The 23,860-nt window shown below is 38.7% G+C and overlaps 1 protein-coding gene across 1 annotated transcript; it reads right to left on the bottom strand.

Annotated features, from left to right (window-relative positions):
• Positions 1 to 24: 24 nt before the first annotated feature.
• LOC148353899 (pyridoxal kinase-like) lies at positions 25 to 20,771 on the bottom strand. The gene is made up of 11 exons (XM_088351823.1): positions 20,303 to 20,771; positions 14,865 to 14,919; positions 10,722 to 10,826; positions 10,562 to 10,645; positions 10,394 to 10,428; positions 10,228 to 10,313; positions 7,601 to 7,646; positions 7,411 to 7,522; positions 7,206 to 7,342; positions 4,774 to 4,840; positions 25 to 4,642 (listed from the first exon to the last, which is right to left on the bottom strand). Exons 1-11 carry the CDS (start codon positions 20,381 to 20,383, stop codon positions 4,527 to 4,529), a joined length of 924 nt encoding a protein of 307 aa, XP_088207949.1. The 5' UTR covers positions 20,384 to 20,771; the 3' UTR covers positions 25 to 4,526.
• Positions 20,772 to 23,860: the final 3,089 nt, after the last annotated feature.

Here is a 23,860-nt window from a genome sequence, read left to right as displayed (position 1 = left end):
GACAGAAGAAATACACATTTTTTTAAATAATCCATCATTTTGTGTTTATTGCATTAGAACATACATTTTTCATATCTATCTATGTATATATTTATATATATATGTATACTCTATAAATGCGAATTTGTACACTACAATCTTGTAACATGTTAAAAAAGACTGCAAAACATAGCACTAAAAACAGTTAACAAACAATGATTGATACATTTGCTTTTGTTTTTGGCCAACAACTTAAAAACAAGTCTGCGGAAATGATGCCGTCCACCTCAGAACGGGGACACGGTTTTTGTCATCACACATAATTTCAGACAAATAAAAACATCTAGAAATTGCCAACTGCGCCTCAGCAGCTAATGTCTGTGCTTTACATCGGGTTTTTTTTTTCATTTTTTTTTAAAAGGTTTAACACAAATCACACACACTGCTAGGAAATGACATCTACTAGAAGTGCTTTGTTTGGCACTATTTTTGTTTTGTTTTCCACACAGTTTAGAGATGAGGCAATATGTTGATCTTCTCGAACAAATATCGATTGAACATTTGTCTCGTAAATCATTTTGTGCTTTCTTTAGGAAAGAAAAATGAACATTAAGACATCACGTTTGAGTTGGCGGTTTTGGAAAACAGCTTGAAGCGGCTGCACAAGTAAGCGAGGGCAAGAGGTGATGTGAGGCATTCAAACACTCCAGAAACATCCCATGTTGGGTTCACATGCTCTTAGCAACAGTACAATGCCTAAATCATTTGGAACAACATAGATTTTCAGTTGTCTTGGAATGCACAAAGGTTAATTAGCAACAACCAGAATCTATAGAGTATTTTTTTTCACTTTGTAAAATGTTTCAGGAGTGATTTCGGCTAAGCGATATATTCAGTTTTTACACCTTTTTTCATGGCCAAATTCAAGCGCTTTTCAAAGCCAATTATTCAATTTCTACAGTACCATTCAAAGAAGAAATCTGATGAGAATCCTCTATTTTGCAGATCCACGATTAGCGTATGCGATTTTTAATCTACATTCATCAGGACATGTGATTTGTAGATTTTGAATGAATCATAAATATATTTTTGGATCCGAACAATACGTGCGTAAACATATTTTGTGACCAATCTCTTACCGTATGTGTCTGGTAAAAATGATAATGGTAATATTTAAGCCTACATTTTCAACTAGTTGTAAGCTAGAAGTTATTTCCATTGCGATTTACCACCAGGAAACACTACCTTATAAATGTTTGCATGGCCTATAATAAATGTACATAACTTTTATGTAATCCTTGCTGTAATACACATTTTATAGTGCCCTGATTAGGTGTAGCATGCATCTGTCCTCTTGGGCGCGACCGCGATGACGCTTTATACGAAAATGTCATACGAACTAATGAGAGCCATTGTCATGGCAAAGTGAAGCCGCCAGAGAGCAGTGTCTGTGTCGTTTTTAAGCAGACTTGCTGTGAAACATGGCAACATTTTCAAGCATGAACAAGCACTTCACCCGAAATTCAAGCACTTTTCAATCCTTGAAAGCACATTAAAATGCAAGCATTTTCAAGAATTTCAAGCACCCGTACAAACCCTGTATATTGGAATCCTAATTTCAGAAAAGCAACCTTGCATTGGAAAAAAAGGGCTGAAAGATCAAATCACGTCCCAATTATCTGATTCCAGATGTTTTTCTTTTTTCATTCATTGAAAAATATTCCACTGAATTTCGCATGGATTCTTTTTTTTACTGTGCCTGCGTGAGTTTGAGAACCCCAAAACAAAATAAGACAACATAAAAAGCGACAATTTGCACTGTTTACACAATTGAGACACACTAAGTCAGGCATGTCAAACATATGGGCTGTCTTGGCCCCATTAGATGTTTTGATCTGGTCCGAGATAAATCCAAGAGAATGGAAAAAAGGGCAAGTTTTTTGTTCGTTTCTATCAAGTTTTTTTTTTAAATAATTACAGACCAAATGCTCCTTCCCGCCACAAGAGGGCAGTGAAGGTGTAAAGAAAACTGACGTCCAGTCTGGTTTCATGTTAGCCTGAGGGGCTTTTTCAACTTCACTAAGCCCAGCCTTTTAGTTTGATCTGATTTTATTGCCCGTTTTTATTTATTTTTCATTTTATTTTAAGGCAGGATGACAATTGACACAAATATCTTTTTATTCATAGCTCCCACTTGAGTTGGTTTATGTTTGTGATGAGTAAAGCTATGTTTACTCAAAAACAAAACAATTTAACACTTTTAATGCCAAACACAAAAATAATGTTTTCATTATTTGTGAATGAATGTGTTGTACTTAGGAAAGATCCCTTTTCATCCATGATTACAATTTGTAGGGTAGGCTGAATTATAAGACATAATACTGCAAACTAAACAAAAACATTTAACGGTAAGTTGGCATTCTTTTACTAAACTGAGTCCGACATGCCTGTTCTAAGTCAACAAAGGCACACTTTTTTTTCTTTAAGTGAATCCCTTTCATACCACCAATTAATCTTTCTTACGTTCGAAAAAAAAAATTGTTTGCTATAGTGCTTTGGCCACACAAATTACATGTAATCTTTCATATAAATTCTCCCCTCATTTTCATTTGGGATAATCTTCCTTCAATTTGTGAATTTTCATCACACACATGCCTACGCACAAAAACCCTGTGTCCATCCATGAATGTATACGCACACATACAAACAGCCTCAGAAAAGACACAACAGGTACAATTTGGAACGATAAACACGGCTGCCTGCTTTGCCAGCAGGAAGCTAAGACACTGTAGTCGAAAAGATAGAGCAGCCAAATGACGCAAGAGGTGAAACGAAGCTCAAAGCGGCTTGATGAGGACCTTCATGATGCATTTGTGTGATGTTTAACCAATCATCGCACAATTACCAAGTACAAAGTAACTCATTGTCTGAAAATTAAAGATATTAAACTATAAATGCATGATAGTTGCCCTTCTTTCTACTGAGTGCAACTAGCATTTCCTCAAATAGTGAATGTAAAACGTTTACTCAATTACAGAAGACTTTTACATATGAAAGCAACAAAACAACGTCATGTTAAATGGCAGAAGGTCAAATTAGCTAGTTGAAGATAACTGATAACGGGAAGCGGCGTCTGCATATTTTAGCTATCATTGGAAACTGCTTTACTTGTGGTTGCATGAAGGCTCAACGTTGCAACTGTAGTTAAGAATAAAGTTGAAGTGATACTTATCACGATACTTAATTTTGCCTAACTTACCTACCACATGAATCACAATTCCGCTATTTGCTAAATTCAACATTGCTCAGTACGGCAAGAGTTCCAACAGGCTCAGTGGTCAACTCGTTTCACATTTTCAATGAAAAGAGACTGTTTGAGGGAAAATTTCAGAGGGGATACTTCATGTTTTAAAAAATTCGATTATACTAGAGCAAAAAGATGGCTTTGTGATATAGTTGTCATTTTGAAACACGTCTTCCATTTAGGGGAAGACACTTTGGAATGTTTCAGGCCAGCCAGCGAGACGGCGTCTTTTCTAATTGTGACATCAAGACAATTGTGTTATTAGTGCTAGATATACAGCTTCTTACCGTACATAATTTTCCTTTTTACCCTCCTCACATCACCTCTTATTGGGATGGTGGACTCAGTCATTCATTTTCTTTAAAATTTTGAAGTTTTGGCTATTCAAATTGAAAATTTTCAGGTCATGTTTTTTTTCTTAAATGAAAAGATTATATTTCTTAAATAGATCAGATAAGCGTTCTCACATAATTAGACCGATTTCAGCCTTTTGGGCCTGATTGTCGGATATTTTGTAAAAGGAATCTAAAGTCCGAACTTTGATTGTGTCCTGAATGCAGTAAAAAGCGTTCCCTTTTTGCCATATCTCCTCTCTGCATATATTTTGGGGCGACGCCCAACGACGTTCTCTCCAAAAGTGGCATGTTGGGAAAAATTTTACCTACCCGAATTTCGCCCAAATCAATCAGAAATGCTTAAGGTGTTCACTTTTTATGACAGTTGTTGCTTCCGGGTCAGGGTTACTGTTAGCTGAGTGATGTTTTAGTTGGTCATCTGGAATTGACACTTTTTGGTTTCTGATGTTGCAGAAACAAGTCACAATGTTAAAAATCAATATGTGTGAACTCTCCTTAATGGGATATATTTAAGGTCATTAAAACTATTGAAGTACTAGAGTGAGAGTACCGAAAACTTGTGAGTGTAGTTTAGTAGTACACCATGGTCAAATAGACAGTCAGCTACTATACAGATGGTCCGATACAGTTATAGTACAACATCTATACATCGACTATACATTGTGCGTTTTTTTTCTTCTCCTTTGTAGTATTTTCTGGGGAGAGTGGAGGCGGTCACCAATACAGCACTGCTAAAAGACGTGTGAAAATGGAGGTGGAACCGCAGATTGGGTCTGACGTCAAGTTTTGACGATCTGCTTTTCGACTCTATTAGTGGCTTTGCATGGAGGCTAGCGGCTTTCGGGTGTTACAAAATGACCTTGACAGCGAAGAGAGAATGTCTGTCGTTACGATATGATGGTGGCCTCAGTTACAATAGCGGGGTCCTCAATGTCTGCTTTGCTCTGGACCATCCGCAACTCCAACTGGGGCGGGCTCGGTCTTCGACCAGGACCTGCTAGTTCTGGTAAAGGAAAAATAAGGAGTGGTAGATGGGTTTTTTGGGTTGTATTTTTGTTTGAGGGCTGTTAAAATACATGAGTTAAAAGCAGTTGCTATGATGTTCTGAGTCAAGGTTGAACGGGTCTGCCTTACCGTGAGCGTACGATATGGTCCGCTGGATGACGTGATGCATCACCGAAAACGTTTTCTCACAAGCTGTCTGCCCGTGAACAGAGAAGATGCACAAATGAAAGTTGGGCTGATTATTCTGGAAGAAACACTGCTCACAAGTATTTGGAAACATCAAGGACCTGAAAAGTGGACTCTTAACATTTGCTACATTTTAGCCCCATTGACTGCTAATTCCTCCTTATTGTGGGATGGGCCTCATTCACATGCAGATTTTATGTTCATATACAGAAGTGCCAAATATTGAAAATCATATTTTACAATGATAAAGATAATTTTTGTAGTCGTAGCATTTAAAGGGATAATGTGTTATTTAGCGCCTCCTGGTCATTAAAAAAACTACAATTATTAACAACAACAAAAAAAACCCAATATTTATTCAAACAATCATCAAAAATACATCAACTATCATACAAACGTGTATTTTTAAAATATGCTTTGGTCAAGAATGTTTTTTTTTACATGACATAAGCCTCCTATAGAGAGAGCTGACATAATTTTCCACCATGTTGCTGCTATAGGGACCCGAAAACCAATTAAAAACTTGCAAAAAAATGTGCAGGTTGGTCACTTTGACACTCTGTAGTTTGTATTCTTACTTGTGCTTTTTAGCACTCTTTGTTTGGTGGCACTACGCATTACAGCAACACCTACAGGTAAGATAATACACACTGTCCCTTTAAGAGTGCCGTTTTTAAGTTGAAAGTGGTTCTTGGACAATGTTATAACTGCAAACAACAAATTTGGTTGGTTGGATCCCTTAACAACGAGGGTCATTTCCTGTGGTGTGTCTAGGGCAAGTACAGCCTAGTGGCGACCATCACTCTCCAGACCAACATATACGGTATTTCATGCAACAGCTTTGTCCCCCTGGCCATTAGACTGTTAAATGGTCAATCACACACACAGTAAGCCTACACAGCTGCTAGTCTGTACATCAGTCTGTTTTTTTTTTTTTTTGCACTACTGGCAGTTCTCTTATACCTAGCCACTCCTTTGCACATCTGTTCTCTGCACTATCGTACTCCAGTGTTATTGTTATTGTATATTGACTTGTTTACCTGACTGCCCATTTTGCACATCTGGTTAGCTGCTCCTCTTGCACTCTTTGCACTTCTGTATAATACTATACATAGCTATAATTATTTAGCATATTATTAGTACTTCAATACTATTATTTATATCTGTACATTCAAGGAAAACTGTGTGGGTCAGATGTATCGACATTTCGTTCTGTACACTTGTGTACAAGAATGACAATAAAGTATATCTGAATCTGAATTTCCACCCGGTCTCAAACTGGGAGCAAAATGTGCAATATGAAAACAACAAAGTGGCATTCATTAATAAATTTACTTAATACCAATTTGGTTAAATATTTGTTTAATGTTAGTAACAATCAACATATGTGTAAAAATTAACATTTTCAATATGTTCTTTTAAATCAAGATTGCTTGATTTTATTTCAATTTTCTTATTAAACCTTTGTAGTTCAACAATGGCATATTCATACAATTTGGTAGCTCTGTATCATGGTGATCCCTCATTTATCACAGGGGTTGGGTCCCAAAATGTACCTTTGACATGGTAAATCTGTAAATTGGAAATCTTTATTTTTTTACAATTACAACATATATATATATATATATATATATATAATATATATAATATATATTGGGCAGCACGGCGGCACAGTGGTTAGCGCTTGTGTGGCACAGTTCATGTCATGGGAACCTCCTGCGTGGGTTCAAATCCAGCTCCAGACTTCCTGTGCGGAGTTTGTATGTTCTCCCCGTGCTTGCGTGGGTTTCCTCCGGGCACTCCGGTTTCCTCCCACATTCCAAAAACATACATTTCAGGTGAATTGGCCGGTCCAAATTGTCTCTAGGTGTGAATGAGTGAGTGAGTTGTCTGTCCCCGTGTGCCCTGCGATTGGCTGGCAACCAGTTCAGGGTGTCCCCTGCCCACTGCCCGGAGAAGGCTGGGATGGGCTCCAGCCCCCCCCCGCGACCCTACTGAGGATAAGCGGTACGGCTAATGAGATGAGATAATATATATTATTAATATTATTATAAATACTATAAAAATGAATTGAAATCAAAGAACAAAACCTTTTTTACAGGCCCACACATTAGTTTAACAAGTAAATGTACTGTACAATTTAATCATTTATTTATAACCAATAATTACTATTTTTGAGACGGTTTAGCTAATCAGAATACAGAACACAATGCACAATGTAAATCCATGAAGTAACAAATCAGTGAAAAGCCGTGTTATAACAAAGGATCACCGTTTATAGAGATAGAGGAAGAAAGAGAGAAATAGAGGGAGAAAGAGGCAGATTATGAGCCCTGTCCCATTACTTTGTCCTCACTCAAGTGGGCATGGGGTACCTTGAGGTCATTTGGGTAGTGGTGCGTCCACGCCAGCAGCATTGCCGCAAACAAGTCGCCGGTCCCGACAAAGACGGCGTCTACTTTGGGAACTTCTATTCTGACCCTCTGTGTCGTCCTGCTGCCGTCGGGATGAACTGACGGCAGAGAAAACGTTTACGTTGAGTAACTCAAACAAATCCAAAAAAACTGAGATGAGGCCCACCGTGACGCTGGCTGCCCAGCGACACCAAGAAGCGATCGCCAAGTCTGGAGGGAAGATCCGAGGAGGTTATGACCACCGTGTCCGGGCCCATGGCATGTAGCAGGTCCATCACCTAAGCACCAGAAAAAACCCTTTCAAATGTTTTTGATCAAAGGTATATATCTTATTGTCAATAACAAAAGTCTCTCACCTCCACAGCGTCTTTCTGTGTGCTAATCTTCTTTCCTGTCAAAAGTCTGTAACAAGCAAGGAAATGATTAATAGCTCAAGTTGCTCTATTTCTATTTCTTTACTAACGTTCTGGCAGATTGAACACTTTAATTGGATTATATATGATAGTTATCAAACGTCTTTTAATTACCCTTTAAACTGTTTTTTTTTTCTATCTCACAGATCGACATTTCATTATGGGTATGGTTGCATATTCCTCCAGAACCCATTTGGCGCTCCCCAAGGATTATTTGTCATGCCCTGCTCTCTGGTCTTCCCATAAAGAGTATTGCTAGCTTGCAGCTATTACAAAACTCAGCAGCACGGGTGCTTACACGGACCGGGGAGGGATCACATTACAACGGTTTTGAAATCGCTGCATTGGCTCCCTGTGTGTTTCAGGCTCAATTTTAAGGTGCTTTTACTTCTTTTTTAATGTTTTAACTGTCTTGGGCCATTGTGTCTGATTTGCTTTTATCATATCAGCCCTTGCGGTCTCTGAGGTTCTCTGGCAGCGGCTTGTTGACTGCTCCCAGGGTGAGGACCAAAATTTATGGTGAAGCAGCATTCAACCAATTTGGTCTTCATCTTTGGAACTGTCTGCAGAGGACATCAGGTCCGTAGGGACCCTTCCCATTTTCAAGAAGAGGCTCAAGACACACTTAGTAATATGGCTTTTGAAAATTTGTTGTCAGGGTTGGGTAGGGTTACTTTGACTTGATTACTTTCAATTACTTTTGGATTACTCCAATACCAAACATGCTAATAAAAAACAAAAGAAACTGAATGTGAATAAAATTACTAAATTTTGTGCAGGCTTGGGGAGTAACGGAATACATGGAACGGCAAAAATGATGTTGGCGAGTAGTTTGGATTTATTTTCATTTTGTTTCTGTCGCATTTTATGTTAGTTTTGCAGGATATCAAAGAAATCAAAGCCAGGAGAGAAAGCTTACCACGTGTTGTGAGTCATAATTTTATTTATATTTAGTTTCTTTTGTCTTTTATTAGCATATTTGGTATTGGAGTAATCCAAAAGTAATTTAAAGTAATCAAGTTAAAGTAACCCTACCCAACCCTGCTTGTGGAATGCTGAATGTTTTTACACAGCAATTTGAGCAATTTTTTGCCTGAAAAGTGCTTTACAAATAAATTTGATACGATTTGATTACATCCTACTATTTAATCTGTTTATCTATTTAATAGGATTAACAATTAATACAAATTTTAATTGATTTCACATTTTGAAACTAAAAAAATATTTTTTATCAACTCAACATAAACAAAAGGATTTTAAGATTAAACCTTATTGAATTAAAAACTGAAATAATACAAGAAAGTCATTAACTGGACAGTCTATTATTTTACCACTAGATGTCTCTGTATTGTGTGTTACAACCAAAAAAAGACTGATGAAAAGAACAAGTGATAACACAAACTACAGAGCCTTAAAAAATGACCAAAAAGCACAATTTTACTTTAAAAATATTTGGGGGTACCTATAGTAGCAAGATGGCGGACAAATATGTCAGCTCACTCTAAATGAGGCTCATGTTATATAAAATAAATTTCAATGTTTCTACCTGGGAATACTAAAAAAATGCAGGTTCATATGATAGTTCATGCATTTTTGCATTCATTTAAATCAATCTTGTTTTTAAATGAATGATTTCTTTTTTTTTTTCACAAGGAGATGCTAAATAATGGTAACTGTTTTTTACAACTGTTAAAATTGTGGTTTTAGACTGTAATACTCCCTCTGGGTTATTAACTATAAGCATTTAAAAAAGTTAAAAAAAAAAACAGTGTGTTCTATTCATTCATTCATTAAACAACAGACTATTGATTTTAAAAAAATGAGCAAAAATACTTGAACTATCATATAAACGTGCATTTCTTAACGTATGTTGAAATATGCCATCTTCGCGAAATGATGGGCAGTTTGGTCACTTTGAGCCACCGTAGTTTTGTATTCTTCCGTGTGCTTTGTTGCACGACACGATACAGCCATATCTAGTGTCCCTTAAACCATGCTACGATATAAAGATTATATTAAAAGAGACACTTTTTGCTGAATATTTAGGATATCCCTTCATGTATCATGCATGTGACGTGAGAAGCTATAACTCCTTCCAGGTCAAGTCAAATTTATAGCTCTTAATCACGCAATGCCTCAAAGGACTGCACAGGTCACAATTACACCTTCCCCTAATCTGAAACAGACATGCGGGCAAGGAATAACTCAAAACCTCAACATGAGGAAAAAAAGAAAAATTGAAAAGGGGCCAAGTGGTAATACCCCTTCCAGGATGACCAGGCTGCAATAGATATTGCATTGGGTAATAATACATAAATCAATAGTCAATAATATAAAAAAACACACAGATAATATGTAAAATTGTTCAAAAGGTCCATGACAGCAACAACGGGATTTTCATTAATTTAGGTGAAAAACACGACACACTTATTCTAAAAATTATCCTTAGCAAACAACTCACTTTCCTTTTTAATAATTGCATGCTCCTATCAATGTTGTTCAAGCTTTTAACAAATTAACGAAAAATGAAATCATGCTTGATAACCAAAGAAGTGACAAATTAAACTCACTCTGCTTCAAATTGGTTGGGAGTGATGATGTCAGCCACAGGAACTACTTTGTTTTTGTACACAGGATACAGATTTTGAGGGACGTACTGAAAAGAAATGGAGAGTGTCCACATGAGGACAAAATAAAGTATAAACAACAACACTAATGAAAGCTCGGGCAACCCACCATGGAGCCGTGGTCACCCAGCACCGGGTCGCATACTGCAACGACAAACAGGAATACAATAAAAATAAAGAAAGCAGCAATTCTAAGAAAGATCAACAAATACCAATCTGGCTGGGTGTAAAGTTTGAGATAGACTGATGGGATTAAAAAAACGTGGCCAATGCTCACCATAGACCAAATTTGGATTGGCCCTCTTTAACTCCTGAACAATATCTACCACCATCTCCAGGAAGGATGTGTCCCTGGTGTACCCTAAACACAAAACATACACATAAGAGTTGACAATTGTGTGACAAATGTGATCGTCCACAAACTGCTATGCACGCACCTGTGAGAACGTAATCATACTGGTGCACGTTGTTCAGCTTGATTCCTTCGTAGAGAACGTGGAGCTCGTCTGCCGTTAAAACCTGACCTTTCCAGTGGGAATAACCTGGATGGTGGGGACGAGCCCGTTAAGTGCCTAACTTGCGCTTCGTGTGCACACGCACAGTCGCATTCAGTAACTGTTTGCAAAGACAATCATACACGACGTGACCTTCTGTCACAAACTTAGCCTTACATGGGCAGTATTAGGACAAATGCCTTACAATGGAGCACATTTCCAGAATGCGATCACTTTTCGACATCAAGAGTACTCTAATGCACTATTGATAAAACCTAGTATCTCTACTGTCGTTACTACATGGTGTGTTACAGCATCATTTTATTCAAATAATAATTTGCTGTGTCCTAAATACTCCTTCAACACTAACATTGTCACATCCAACCCCCTGATCCTCCAGCCACATGCTCTGTGGGCTGTGAATGTTTATGTTATGGGCGGCAGTAGCTCAGAAGGTAGAGCGCTCGTCTTGGGATCAAGGGATCCCAATTCTGAACCCCTAATACCCCCAATAGCAGGTTAGCGCCTTACATGGCTGCAAGGCTGCTATTGGGAAATGTGGAGCACATTGTAAAGCGCTTTAGGAAGTCATTGACTTGAAAAGGGCTATATAAATGCAGATCATTTCATTTATCAACAAGGCACAACTAAAACAGTTAGGGTAGTGCCAGCTCAAGCACGAGTGCGAGCACTCTGGGTTTTTCCTCATAGAAATATTCTCACTGCTGTCAAAAATAATAATTCAGAACCATAAAATACAGAAATCTGGTGGTCAGCTTATATGTGCACTTTGGGTTGTGTGTCCCAGGTAGCAAAATGTAGGCAGTGCGTGGGAACGAGGGAGCAGCTTATGGCAAAATGAAAACCCAACAGGAAACAAATGTAACAGACCTTTGCATGATGCCAGAGAATTTACCAAATAGTGCGCTGAATTTTGATGATTTTATCTATAAGATTAAATTTGCAATACACTATGCCAGGGGAATAGAAATGTCTGTACTGTACCGCTGACTACAAGCTAAGAGAGATAAACGTCGCTGTAGAAAAAACGAACTTGGAAGCAGCAAGAAAGTTTGGTGTAGCTGAAAACAATATCAGACAATTCAAAAATGATACATCACTAGAAATTGCAGCAAAGTCCAAACGTGCGGACAGCAGATAAAAACATGGACAGACATGTGGCCCATAAGCCTCTACTTTGACAAAAAACTTTACAACCCTTTACCAGGCCCAGACTAAAGTCCAACTGAAAAACCCTATAAAATGGGTTCGACCCAGTCCCCATTAAGAGTAAAAATCCTAAAATGAGCCCAAGATGTGAAGGACAGACTTTTCTTTCTTAAGGTACAAGTTTTGCGAGCCAACAGATAAAACAAATATTCGGATTTATGAATACAATCATGTGCATAAAGTACCACAAAATGAAAAACTTGATTTAAATATTGATGTGAGGATTAAAAAGAAGGAAAATGACTGGAAAAACTCACACAATTATGACTATATGCGGTGACACATTTTACTATTACAACAAATGGTAACAAATAGGAGTACATGCACACACACAGTGACAAAACAAACAAAGTAGCATGGACACACAAAAAGGAGACTCTGTAAAGACAACCAGATAAATGTTTGACTTTAAATAGCTATGTATTTACTTGTGTGTGTGTGCGTGCGTGCATTAGCGCACGTCTGTCTGCTGCAGGCTGATGTCGCAGCTCCAGGTGAGTCACATGCGGGTCACGTGTTGGGGGGATCTGGTTGCTAAGCAACACGGCAGGAAAAAGCCGAAGGGGATGAGGAAGGACGTGTGAGCGGTGTGAACGCCACGCCTGCGCGTGTGCGTAGGAGATGACATCATCACTTTCTAATATCGCAAATGAGAACGTCACCTTCCGGGTGTAACCGCGTCTTGTCTCCTATCAGGTCTCCTCCATCTACAGGTTCAGTTGGCCACCTTAATAAATAATAAGGGGATTGCGCTATATATTACACAATTAGTATTTCTATATAGGTTGATATGGCAGGATGCAGAAGCATTCTACACTAAACGTAACCCAAACTCTTACCCATAAAGCAGGGGTCAGGAACCCATGGCTCTGGAGCCATATATTTCTCTTTCCATGAGTACATATGGCCTGGAGATAAAATAAAACTTGTGCAATTGTCGCACGTGCAATGCAGACAATACATACTGCTGGATGGTTCGGTCCAGTATATATAGAACACAATTTGAACTAAGGTCAAGCTGTCACACCAACAGACACTGTAAATCCCAAAATAATCATTTTACGGAAGTTTATTAAACAATCCATGTTCATTGTTGAGCGTCTGCTTCTGACTACCCCTTTTCGAAGATGTTATGATAACATTATTTTGTTGTTGAGTCATTGTTTTTGTCCTGTTTTTATTTTAATGATCAAAATAAAGTTTTCATTCATTCATTCACTAAATGATGAGAAGTCACCAAACACCACAAAAGCTCTAGCAAAGCACATAGAGCAATTTTATTGGGTGAGCGATAAAAATGGGGGGAGCTATACACAGGGCGAGCACACTTCTCCTCCTTGCCCAGCGGTCTGCGCTGACGGTAAATACGTTGGTATCCTTGTTTGCAGTATTTTGTGACATTTTTACAAAAGACCTTGCTTGCACATTGTTTTGAAACCATGATTAAGGACAAAAATGGCAGTCAAAATAAGCCTCAACACTCAAAGAACTGCAGGAGGGGACAGATTTTGAGTGTTATATTCATATTGATATTGGACACAGGCTTCGACATTATCACTATTTCATAGATTTTACGAAATCATCAAACATCACACAGTGGAATAAAATGTGCTGAAAAAATTAATTATTTGTATATAGAGTGGGTTTGGAGCTTTTGTCTTAAAAATATATGGTGCATCTCTCTCTCAAAAAAAATAAATAAATAAATAAAAACAACAACAAAAAAAATATATATATATATATATTCATTTATTGTATTTTTTTTTTTTTTTTTTTTGCTTTTATGGCTTTTTGGGTCAAAAAGGTTCCCCGCCTTGAGACACTGCAGCTACAATTATCCTCTCTGGCCTGGCCTTCATCCATACCAGGCAATAACACACACACACACACACACACAGTAACTGTAGGTGAGCACACTGTGAAGTGTTTGCTCCGAGAAGTGAATCCCAGAAAGGCCCCTGGTCCTGACGGTGTACTATGGAAGGTGCTCTTAGTATGTGCTTACCAGGTGTCCGTAGTTTTCTGCAGGATCTTAAAACTTGCACTGGCCTAAGCAATCATCCCCATGTGCCTTAATTCTGCCACAACAATGCCAATTCCGAAAAAGTCACCTGCATCAAGCCTTACTGACCATCACCCTGTTGTGCCCTCACACCCATTATCATAAAGTGCTTCCAGAGATCGGTCCTTCAGCACATAAAGGATTGTCCTACGCCCCGGACGTGACCAGTTTGCATACTGGGCCAATAGATCCTAGGACACCATTGCCATAGCCCTGCACATGGTGCTTAACCACCTGTAAAGAAAGCACAGCTATCTAGAGGAGAAAAATTAAAAAGGAATTTTTTTTCCAATGTTTGTAGTTCTCATATGAAATGGGCATTTCGTAATTTGCTATAAACTGGCGTAGTAAACCTCAGAAGAGTCTTAGTATTTGCTATCTCTGGGTAACTCCGTAATGTAAAAAACAAAAACCGACAATAAGAACCACCATAGATAGCATTATATCAGCTAAGAATGAACCCTCTCACCAAAATATGTTTACGTTCCTCCACAAAAAGGCCTAATCTTATAAATATTATATAAATCTGGTCATACTACATCAAAAAAGGGACAATATGGAAAGAGATAGTTTGAATTTTAAAAGACAAGCATTGACATTTTACACTTACTAACACACATGCAAACCCACACACGTACAATTGGCAAGCATGAGTGCACACACGTGCACGTATTGGGGTAGTAGGTACTTATTATTTCCAGAATCACAAACTTTCGTTTTTACATTTCTATTAATAAACTAAGTGATGTTGCAGAAGACGCTCACAGAGCAAATTGTTACACTGTACACCTTACCTGTGTGGTTGGAGAACTGCACTGAGTTGATGGAGTCCACCTCAAAGCCCAAAACCTGAGAGCAGACAAAAGTCACAATCAGGATGTATAGTTGTTCTTTTTGATTAATAAACCTTCCAGAATCCATCATTACAAGCCACTTCCAATACATACTTTATCACGTTCCAGAAAAAAAAAATCATCATGAAATCTCTGACGAGATAAATTGCCTAGCACGCTAGATTGATTTTTATCATTATGACTCTGATGGAGCTGCGAAAAAGTCAAATAGAGCACTTGTCTAATATCATGCACGACTTTATCTCGCGTGTAGCTAACCACTTTGTTAGCCTTTGTGTGGTGACCGTATTTGTTCATTTGTGGTAATAATTTAATAATATTTGCTGACAAGCAAACTGATATCAAGGTGTCATATGCTGTGTGCATGGTAGCAGACAGGAAACCCTTACAGGGAGTCATCAACACAGTTTAGAAAATCATCAACTGTGCTTTGCCCAGTCTGGAGGATATTGCCATATAGCAATACAGCAGCAGAACCAACAACAATATCAAAGACTCCTCCCTGGCCACCAACCCTATGACCTGCTGCCTTCTGGCAAATACAACTAATCACTTAAAACAAACACTAACAGGCTAAGATAAAGTATCTTCCTCAGGGCCATCACTGCACTACACAGGTACACAAGACTGAAAACCTGCCTGTGTAGTGTATACACATATTTTAGTTATTCACTTGTATTTTTCCACAATGTTGCCGTTACAAGTCATTTAACTACAGACGCTGCCCTACTTACAAATGAGATTCCGGACGATCGTTCTTGAATTTGTTCCTAAGTTGCTTCAGTGCTGTATTTAGTATGGAATGTATGTTTAAGGCTTGCATAAGTAACCTGTATTGTTTTGTGCTAAAAAATAAACATTGTATAAAATAATATGCTCTATAAAGTTAAGTTTAACATACTTTTGGAAGATGAGCTTCAACAGGTGACTTCCTCCTCTGGACGAAAAAAGGCCATCCTACCATTTTCTCAACAGCATCAAACTTCCATATTCCACTTTTATTTAAAATGAAACGGCTTGCCTCTTCTTTACACTTCACACCCACCATATTGAATGGATGCCATGATCATAAACAATAAAATTGTCAAAGTTCTTAGCGCGCTAGAGATACAGTTCAGAAGGTTTACACACAAAACTAGGAAGAAGAAGCGGATTTCTTCTTCGGAGTGGATGCTGGGTGACCTCTCACAGCGCCACACTGGTAGCGACTGAAAGAAGCACTACAGTACTGTCCTGTACTCGGAAAAAGGTGCACACAATACAAAATCTAACTTACACCAATGTCCGGATATTTTTCGACATCCTGAAAAAAATGTTCGTATCTAACGTTATTTTACCGTTTGTTGGTCGTATGTAGGGGAGCGTTTGTATATTCATTGCACCATTTTCTGATGTACTTACAACAGTGTACAAGCTAGTACACCTTGAAAATATAAATGTATTTAAATCCTAATATATCTGATGCTGGAGTCCCACGGCTAATCCTGTTAACAATGTCCACTACGGTGTCAGCAATGAGAATAAAGATAATTCGATTCTATCATATACATGACTATGGTTTGGATAACCTGAAAGTCCACAGGTCAATAAGGTTTGTGGACATAATGTAGTCCACAGTATGCACCTTCGCTCTTCAAAGTTGAAATCAGTTACTAGAAAAGCCCGTAATGGTTCATCTGTTAAAACTATCAATGTAATGAATAATTATGTCATGATCGTCTTGCTTAATTGCTCACTCTTGTTAAGATCCGTTATTTCATTAATGATTATTGAGAACTAATTACAGAGGTGACAACAAGATGCAAATAACTAATTATTTTCGTAACTTTAATTGCAATTCTGTGAAAAAACAAAACTCAAGCATAGCCAGCATGAAAAACTGAGAGAACATGAGCAGTCTGGATGTCTTTCGGAGGCATCCAGCAGCAGCAAATCGGCAGCCTAGTCACATGCTTATCTCAATCCTCAATTACAACTCCCGTGGTCCTCCCAATTGAAATCTCGATTATGGCGCTTTGTATCTCGGTAAGAACTCAGCAGCATTTTGCCCATGACGTGATAGTTAACTTCTAGCCCGGCCTGCAGCCGTTATAGCCTTAAAGCAGTCATCAGTTTGCCTTTTAAGCAATGACTGAGACAGGGCTGAGGCCCACAAGTGGGAAAACCAGCAGACGAATGTTTTAGGGAACAGCAGTGAAAATCAGCTTTTACAGGCCCCTGTGAAAGGCTTTTCCGTTATATAAAGCAGCTAATGGCTTTTGTGGTCAGCCCCATAGAAAGACTATTATTTGCGCATTAGCGGGCGCAAAGAGAATCAATCAGACGTTACAAGTTGAAGCGCTCTTGCGGGCTGAGGATGAACTTGCCGCAACTTCCTCGGCGTCCCGAGGCGCTGGCGGGGCCAAAAATAGACTTGAGCGCTATTTGCTACAGTTTGACTGATAGAGGATAGAGGTCCATCCAGCACCATCGTTATCATCATAATCATCATCCAAGCAAAGCGGCCACCTCGCTATAACAGTGAGAAAACTTCATGGGCTACCATGCTCACTTTCACGCCCTGCTGAGCAGATCGCTTGTGTGTCTTGCAAAGATTGTTCAGGGGTGTTGGTTTTGCAAAGAACCATTTTCAGTTTTTTTTAACAAGCAATAAACCATTGAGGTAAGATAGGAATTGAAAAATCAATGTAGTTCGAAGCATTTGTGTGCTGTGTGGAGTCTTGGTCATCAGGTTTGTTCCATTCTTTGTGAGGTAATTGTTGCTGTTATGAGCCCCAATTCTGTTCTATATGACATCCATTCTCTTTTGCTACTTTATTCCTCGTTTTGGGTGAAAAATATAGGGAAAATTAGAAATATCTTTTGTCATTGATGACAACGTAGTAAACATTGTTTACAAGCAGACGTGGCATCCAGGATAAGCATATCAAAAAGACTTAAAAGAGAAAAGAGGTAAAAAAGAATATTAGGAAAAATAGGCAACACTATTAACAAAGTAGTACTTGGAGACAAGACTAAACTGTAAGTGCATCAAAATGATGAAAAGTAGTGTAATAACATTAAGCAGCAACATATATCCAAGTAAAGTTGAGACATTATTTTCCTAGAGCAGGCTATGGTTTCTAAAATTGACATCAGTACTGGAATTGATCAACTTCAAACGTAAAGTGTGTTTTTTTTTTTGTTTTTTAGGCCATCTGTTGCCATCCCTACCAGTGTAAATATTGATTTATGTTTTCTAATCGGTATCGATTAGAAAGGTGAGGCTATGCTCGCTGTGTCTATTCCTATGGTCGTATGTGTATTCAGGTTAACTAAAAAGTACCAAAAAAATCAGAGTTCAGGCTACATAATAAATACAAAAAAGTATATACTTTATGTGGAGCAGATGTAAAGAATGGTGGAAGCTGTGTTGGACAGTGACTTGCAGTTACAAGAGGCAGGTTATTTTTCAGAATCAATGAATTTTCACATTGTATTATGAATATTATCAATAATAATAAGTATTTAATGTATTACTGTGCTAAGTGGAGCATTATTTGCATTATGGCAGAGGGGGATACGGAGACCAAAGATGCTGATTTGGCGCACAATTCAGCCCCAAACAATTGTATTAGTGATAGCCTTAGCAATCTGACAGCAAGTCAATGGTTTTGATTAAAACAACCAGTATGTAACATATTACTGGGCTGAGTGTCTCCAGATGCAGAATGAGATACGCAATTCGCTTGCCTCATGGCAGGGGGGAGAATGAGACCAAAGATCCGAAATTGTAACACACCTAAGCCCCGAACAATACAACTAGCCATAGTATTAGCAAAGTTTTTTTCAATTTCCTCGTCCTGAGATTTTTAGGTTTTTCTTGCCCTCATATAGGTTTCAGATCAGGAGGTGTTGTAATGATGGTCTGTGCAGCCCTTTGAGACTTTTTGTGATTAAGGGCAGTACAAATAAACATGACAAACAGAAAGTCACGCCAACCAGTAATGTGTTGCATCGACTTATTTTCATAATGGAGGATTAATACCTGTCAACCTCCACGGCCCCATGCCCGTACAAACTGACATATTTTCCCGTACAAAATAATCGTACACCATATATTTTTTTCTTTTCTGAATGATGCATGATGGGAAATCCCCAGGTAGCAGACACATGCGCACCGTAGTATCAAACCACTCGCTTCGGAAAAAAAACGATACCGAGATAGAGGCTTCCGCGGCAAACTCCTTTGACTTGATTGATTTGCCGTTTCGTGATAGTCTGTGTATACCGGGTGGTACCCATCATTGACAAATTTGCGTTTTTCCGTACAGATTTCCTTGTACTCCGTACTCGTCTTAAAATGCATAAAAAAGGTACTTTGTACGGCAAAACCGTACAGGTTGACAAGGTATGAGGATTCGTTATCTGTTGATGCTTTGATTTAAAAGGAGCAGTGCATAGACTTCATCTAAGATTTAAGGTAAGACAATTGTACTTTTTCTATGCCACAGTTCATTTATTGCTTTCTTGCTCAGCAGATCAAATGGTGAATAAGAAGTTGGTACATTTATTTGCAGGGTTGGGTAGGGTTACTTTAACTTGATTACTTTCAATTACTTTTGGATTACTCCAATCCCAAATATGCTAATAAAAGACAAAAGAAACTAAATATGAATACAATCACTACATTTTGTGCAGGCTTGGGGAGTAACGGAATACATGGAACGGCAAAAATGATGTTGGCAAGCTGTTGGGATTTATTTTCATTTTGTTTCTGTCGCATTTTATGTTAGTTTTGCAGGATATCAAAGAAATCAAAGCCAGAAGAGAAAGCTTACCACGTGTTGTGAGTCAGAATTTTATTCATATTTAGTTTCTTTTGTCTTTTATTAGCATATTTGGTATTGGAGTAATCAAAAAGTAATTGAAAGTAATCAAGTTAAAGTAACCCTGCCTAACCCTGTTTATTTGTAAATGTGACACAAACCTTCACCGCACGTCACTAATCCTAATGGATTGCGTGACCTTAACAGGTTCCTTGAACAACCTGGGCCTCATGTAAACACGCAAGTAGTGTCTCCCGAAAGGATCGCTGGGGTTCGAGCTCTCGTCATAGATAGTAAAACACTTTGTCCTGTCTGGACAGTGGTGTCGGTTTCAATGTCAGGTGTCTTGTGAGAAATGACACAAACGCTCAGGAGGTTTTCGTCCCCAGGATTTTCCAAAATCAAAAACGGACGACTAGACACGTCACGCCTCGTTTGTTGACCAACAGAATAAACTTGAAATCGAATTCGAATGGGATTTAATGAGCGTCACATTGGATGTCAGCCAAGGTCCCCATCGAAGCATCGCATCATGGATGCGAGGAAGGAAGGGGAGCTTGCTCGGCGTACCTGCAGCGGGAAGGAGGCGCTCTTGTTGCCGACATAACCCCTCACGACGTGGCTCTGAATGGACAGGACGCGGCATTCCATGGCGGCTCCCGGTGCACAGCCAAGGAGGACAAGCGCAGGCGGCTGTTTGCTTCACAACATAGCGACGTAGAACCAAAACGACGATTCGGAGTCCCCCGACAACCCGCCCGGCGCTCGCCCACCGGAGCTTCGGTTTAATGTTAGCTCACTGGCTAATAGTGATGGGTAATTTCGGACGAAGCGGCTTCATCAGACGGCTCTTTGAATTGAGCGACGAAAGCAGGTTCACCATTACTGGGGAACTGGCTCCCTTCGACACGCTCTCTTTTTCTTTCTTTCTTTTTTCTTTTCTTCTTTATTTTCCCCTCTTGATTTCTTTCTCCCTCTCTCTCTTTATCTACTATTATTTTTCTCTTCCTTTAACTCCCACTCTGTCTCTCACTTTCTCCTGCCTTCTCGTTCTCACCCCCGTTCTTTCGCTTCTTTATCTCCCATTCTCTGTCTGACATCTCTCTCTATATATACTTCTCTCTTTCCCATCTCTTTCTCTGTCTATCGTTGTCTATATTTTTCTTCTCTCTCCATCTTCTTTCTTTCTCTCTTTCTGCCCTTCCTGCTCCCCTTTCTCTCTCTGTCTTCTTACTTCTCTCTTTCTTTTCATCTCTTTCTTTTTTTACTCATTTTCTCTTTCTAAAAATAAATACAAAAGAATAAAACTTGACCCGACACTTTCTCTCTTTTTCTCTCTCTTTTTCCCCTCTTTCTTCATCTTAATCTCGCTCTCGCTCTCTCTCACTTTCTATACCTCCCTCTGTTTTTAACATAGTCAACATGAGTGGCGTCATCTCTGTATTGTTTGCTTGGAATAAACAATTTGAAAGTTTAAATTACGTAAATTAGCGCGTGTGCAGCACAGTTCTGAGGTCATGAGATTGAACCTCCTGTGTGGAGTTTGCATGTTCTCCCCGTGCTTGCATGGGTTTCTTCCGGGCACTCCGGTTTCCTTCCACATTCCAAAAACATGCATGTAGAGGTGAATGAGCAAGTGAAATGTTAATTGGCTGGTCCAAATTGTCCTTAGGTGTGAATGAGCGAGTGAATTGTCTGTCTTTGTGTGCCTTGCGACTGGCTGGCAACCGGTTCAGGGTGTCCCCTGCCCACTGCCCGAAGATAGCTGGGATGGGCTCCAGCACCCCCGCGACCCTACTGGGGATACGCGGTGCAGGAAATGAATGGATGGCAATTCCGTAAAATTGTACACAGTATCATACATTGAAAGAACAAAAGCTATTATAATACAGTAGCACCATATTTCTTTTTTTCAAAACTAATAAATCCGGTGCGTCGTGTTTCATTATCCTTGGAAATATATAATTACAAACAAAACCAAAAATCAGAGGACCGTTTGTGAGCCGAAAGAGTCGACTCTTTTTAGTGAGCCGAGCCTAAAGAAACAGTTCTTTGAAAAGAAATTCCCATTACTCCTGGCTAATCTGAGGTGTCACGCGCACGTATGACGCAAGTGAGGGTGCACGCGCACAGATGACAGCGCTCGATTTAACCACCTGTCACGTTTTGTTTTACCATTTACCGGTAGTTTTTTTGAACGTTTTCAAAAGATATCTACCAAGACGTAGTTTTATCAAGACAACGTTCAAGTGACAACAACTAAAATCACTGTACATGTTCTCTATCTTCGCCAATGCTGTTGGTGGTGCTGTTGGTATTGCTAGCAACTCAAACGAAGTGACCCTTCTCAGGTGAAATTTAACAAATTTTCAAATGTGAAAGTTACTATTTGCGCTGACATGCTCAAATTAATGAATGATAAGCTTTAACAAATGCGCGTATTACTTGTTTACGGGGTGTGTCGTATCGACTAAAGGCGGCACGAGAGCAGCATTATTGTTTTTTAGTAGCACATAAAAGTCAGGGTCCTCAACATACACGTAGGAGTCGGGTTTTTAAACAGGCGAAATGCGCAGTCACCTAAAATAGCCTAATTGGTAAATGAGGCATTTATGGACATCGTGTACAAATCAAGAATGACGAAAGAGAAATACATTTTATTTTATGTGCAAAAAAATATTAACAAAAATGTGAAACAACTTTTCAAAATTGTGTTTATGAATTTGTTTTGGGGTCTGATATTTGAATAATTAATAATTCCAAATATACAAGTGCTATGTACTGCAGTGTACTGTTGGAATACCCCCTTAAATAAACATGTCTTAACTTTTATTTTCGTTATTTTTCAGAACCGCTTATACTCCCCAAGTTTTTTTTTATTTCATTTTATTTTTTGTATCAATTTTTAGCATAAATTATTGTTGCCTTGAAAATGAGTTTTGTATTATATTGTTTCATGCCAATTTTGTTAGTAACGATGCAATTGGCATTCATTATTTTGTGGTTGCAAATTAAACTCACTTGTTGTTTGACTAAACATGTTATGAATTGTTATCAAAGAAACAAAACCTAACCATTGACACTCAATCTTAAATATATTTTATATTAGTAACCATTTTGAGTTTTACATTTTGACAACTCGTTTCCCAGATTAGTGCATTTCCACCTGGAATTAAATAAAATTCAACTACATCAAATTAAGGAGAAATAAGAAAAGGGATGTTTGTATCAAATGTTATGAATCTGGAATCTCTTGATATACCCAGTTAATGCTATCCATAGCCTACAAAGAGAACAAATGTAATGTTAAATACCGGTAATTGCCTTTTTGAATTATTAAACAAAACATTAATACAGACATAATATGAAACCTGGATCTGTTTGGATTTCAAAAAGAAAAACTGCTAGTGCTGTGACGTTGGCTATGATTGAATTTTAATATTTGAACAATTTACGGCAGGATGGAAGAGGCACGCCAGATTTTTTATGATTGAGACACAATCGGAGTCGTGACTGAGTGAGCGTATAAAACACGGGAGGCTGCAGGGGGAGGGAGTGCATATAAATGACAAATATAGCACAGTATTGCCGCAGAGTCGTGATTGGAAGACTAACGAGTGCAATGCATGTCTCCAACTCCATCTGCTGCGATAAACGAGAACTAAACGTTTGCTAGTCTATCCTTCAACATAAACGCACACGTGGTAGTATTTTCTTTTACTACGAGCAAGGTCAGCACTTAGAAACAGCGATCACTATCAAATTTCATTTTACCCAGTAATTTATGATTTTGTCATCCGCCACTGCCCAACAATGCCGAGGTCAGGCTCATTTCTGAGGAGCAGGACAACGCCAGGAGAAAAAAAACGACGAGCAGATGATGAAGGCGCTGCATCAGCGTCAGATCTGGAAGCTTTTCCGGCACGGAAAGTTTTACAAACCGTTTCATCTGGGGGAGCAAGCCCCTAACTAAAAGGATGGGCTCCAGCATCACAGGAAGTGGTGCTACCATGATTGGATCAGTGAACTGTGATGTGAGAATCGTAAATAGAATTTTCTGTATAGCAGGGGATGTAAACCTATACCAAATAGCCCAGAACCCCAGTACGAGTACGTAACAGGTACTAC

This window comes from Urocampus carinirostris, chromosome 13, assembly GCF_059441175.1.
Source record: "Urocampus carinirostris isolate Australia breed hairy pipefish chromosome 13, RoL_Ucar_1.0, whole genome shotgun sequence".
Classification (NCBI taxonomy): Eukaryota; Metazoa; Chordata; class Actinopteri; order Syngnathiformes; family Syngnathidae; genus Urocampus; species Urocampus carinirostris.
Note: the sequence above shows the minus strand (reverse complement) of the source record. Positions and strands in the feature narration are given on the sequence as shown.

What these genes read in the sequence shown, in the direction of transcription:
- LOC148353899 (XM_088351823.1), bottom strand. Translation starts at nt 20,383, where the DNA reads ATGGAATGCCGCGTCCTGTCCATTCAGAGCCACGTCGTGAGGGGTTAT. An exon ending in CACAGAAAGACGCTGTGGAG is followed by an intron (nt 7,523 to 7,600) that starts GTGAGAGACTTT and finishes TCTGGTGCTTAG; the next exon opens with GTGATGGACCTGCTACATGC. An exon ending in GCTGGGCAGCCAGCGTCACG is followed by an intron (nt 7,343 to 7,410) that starts GTGGGCCTCATC and finishes CTCTGCCGTCAG; the next exon opens with TTCATCCCGACGGCAGCAGG.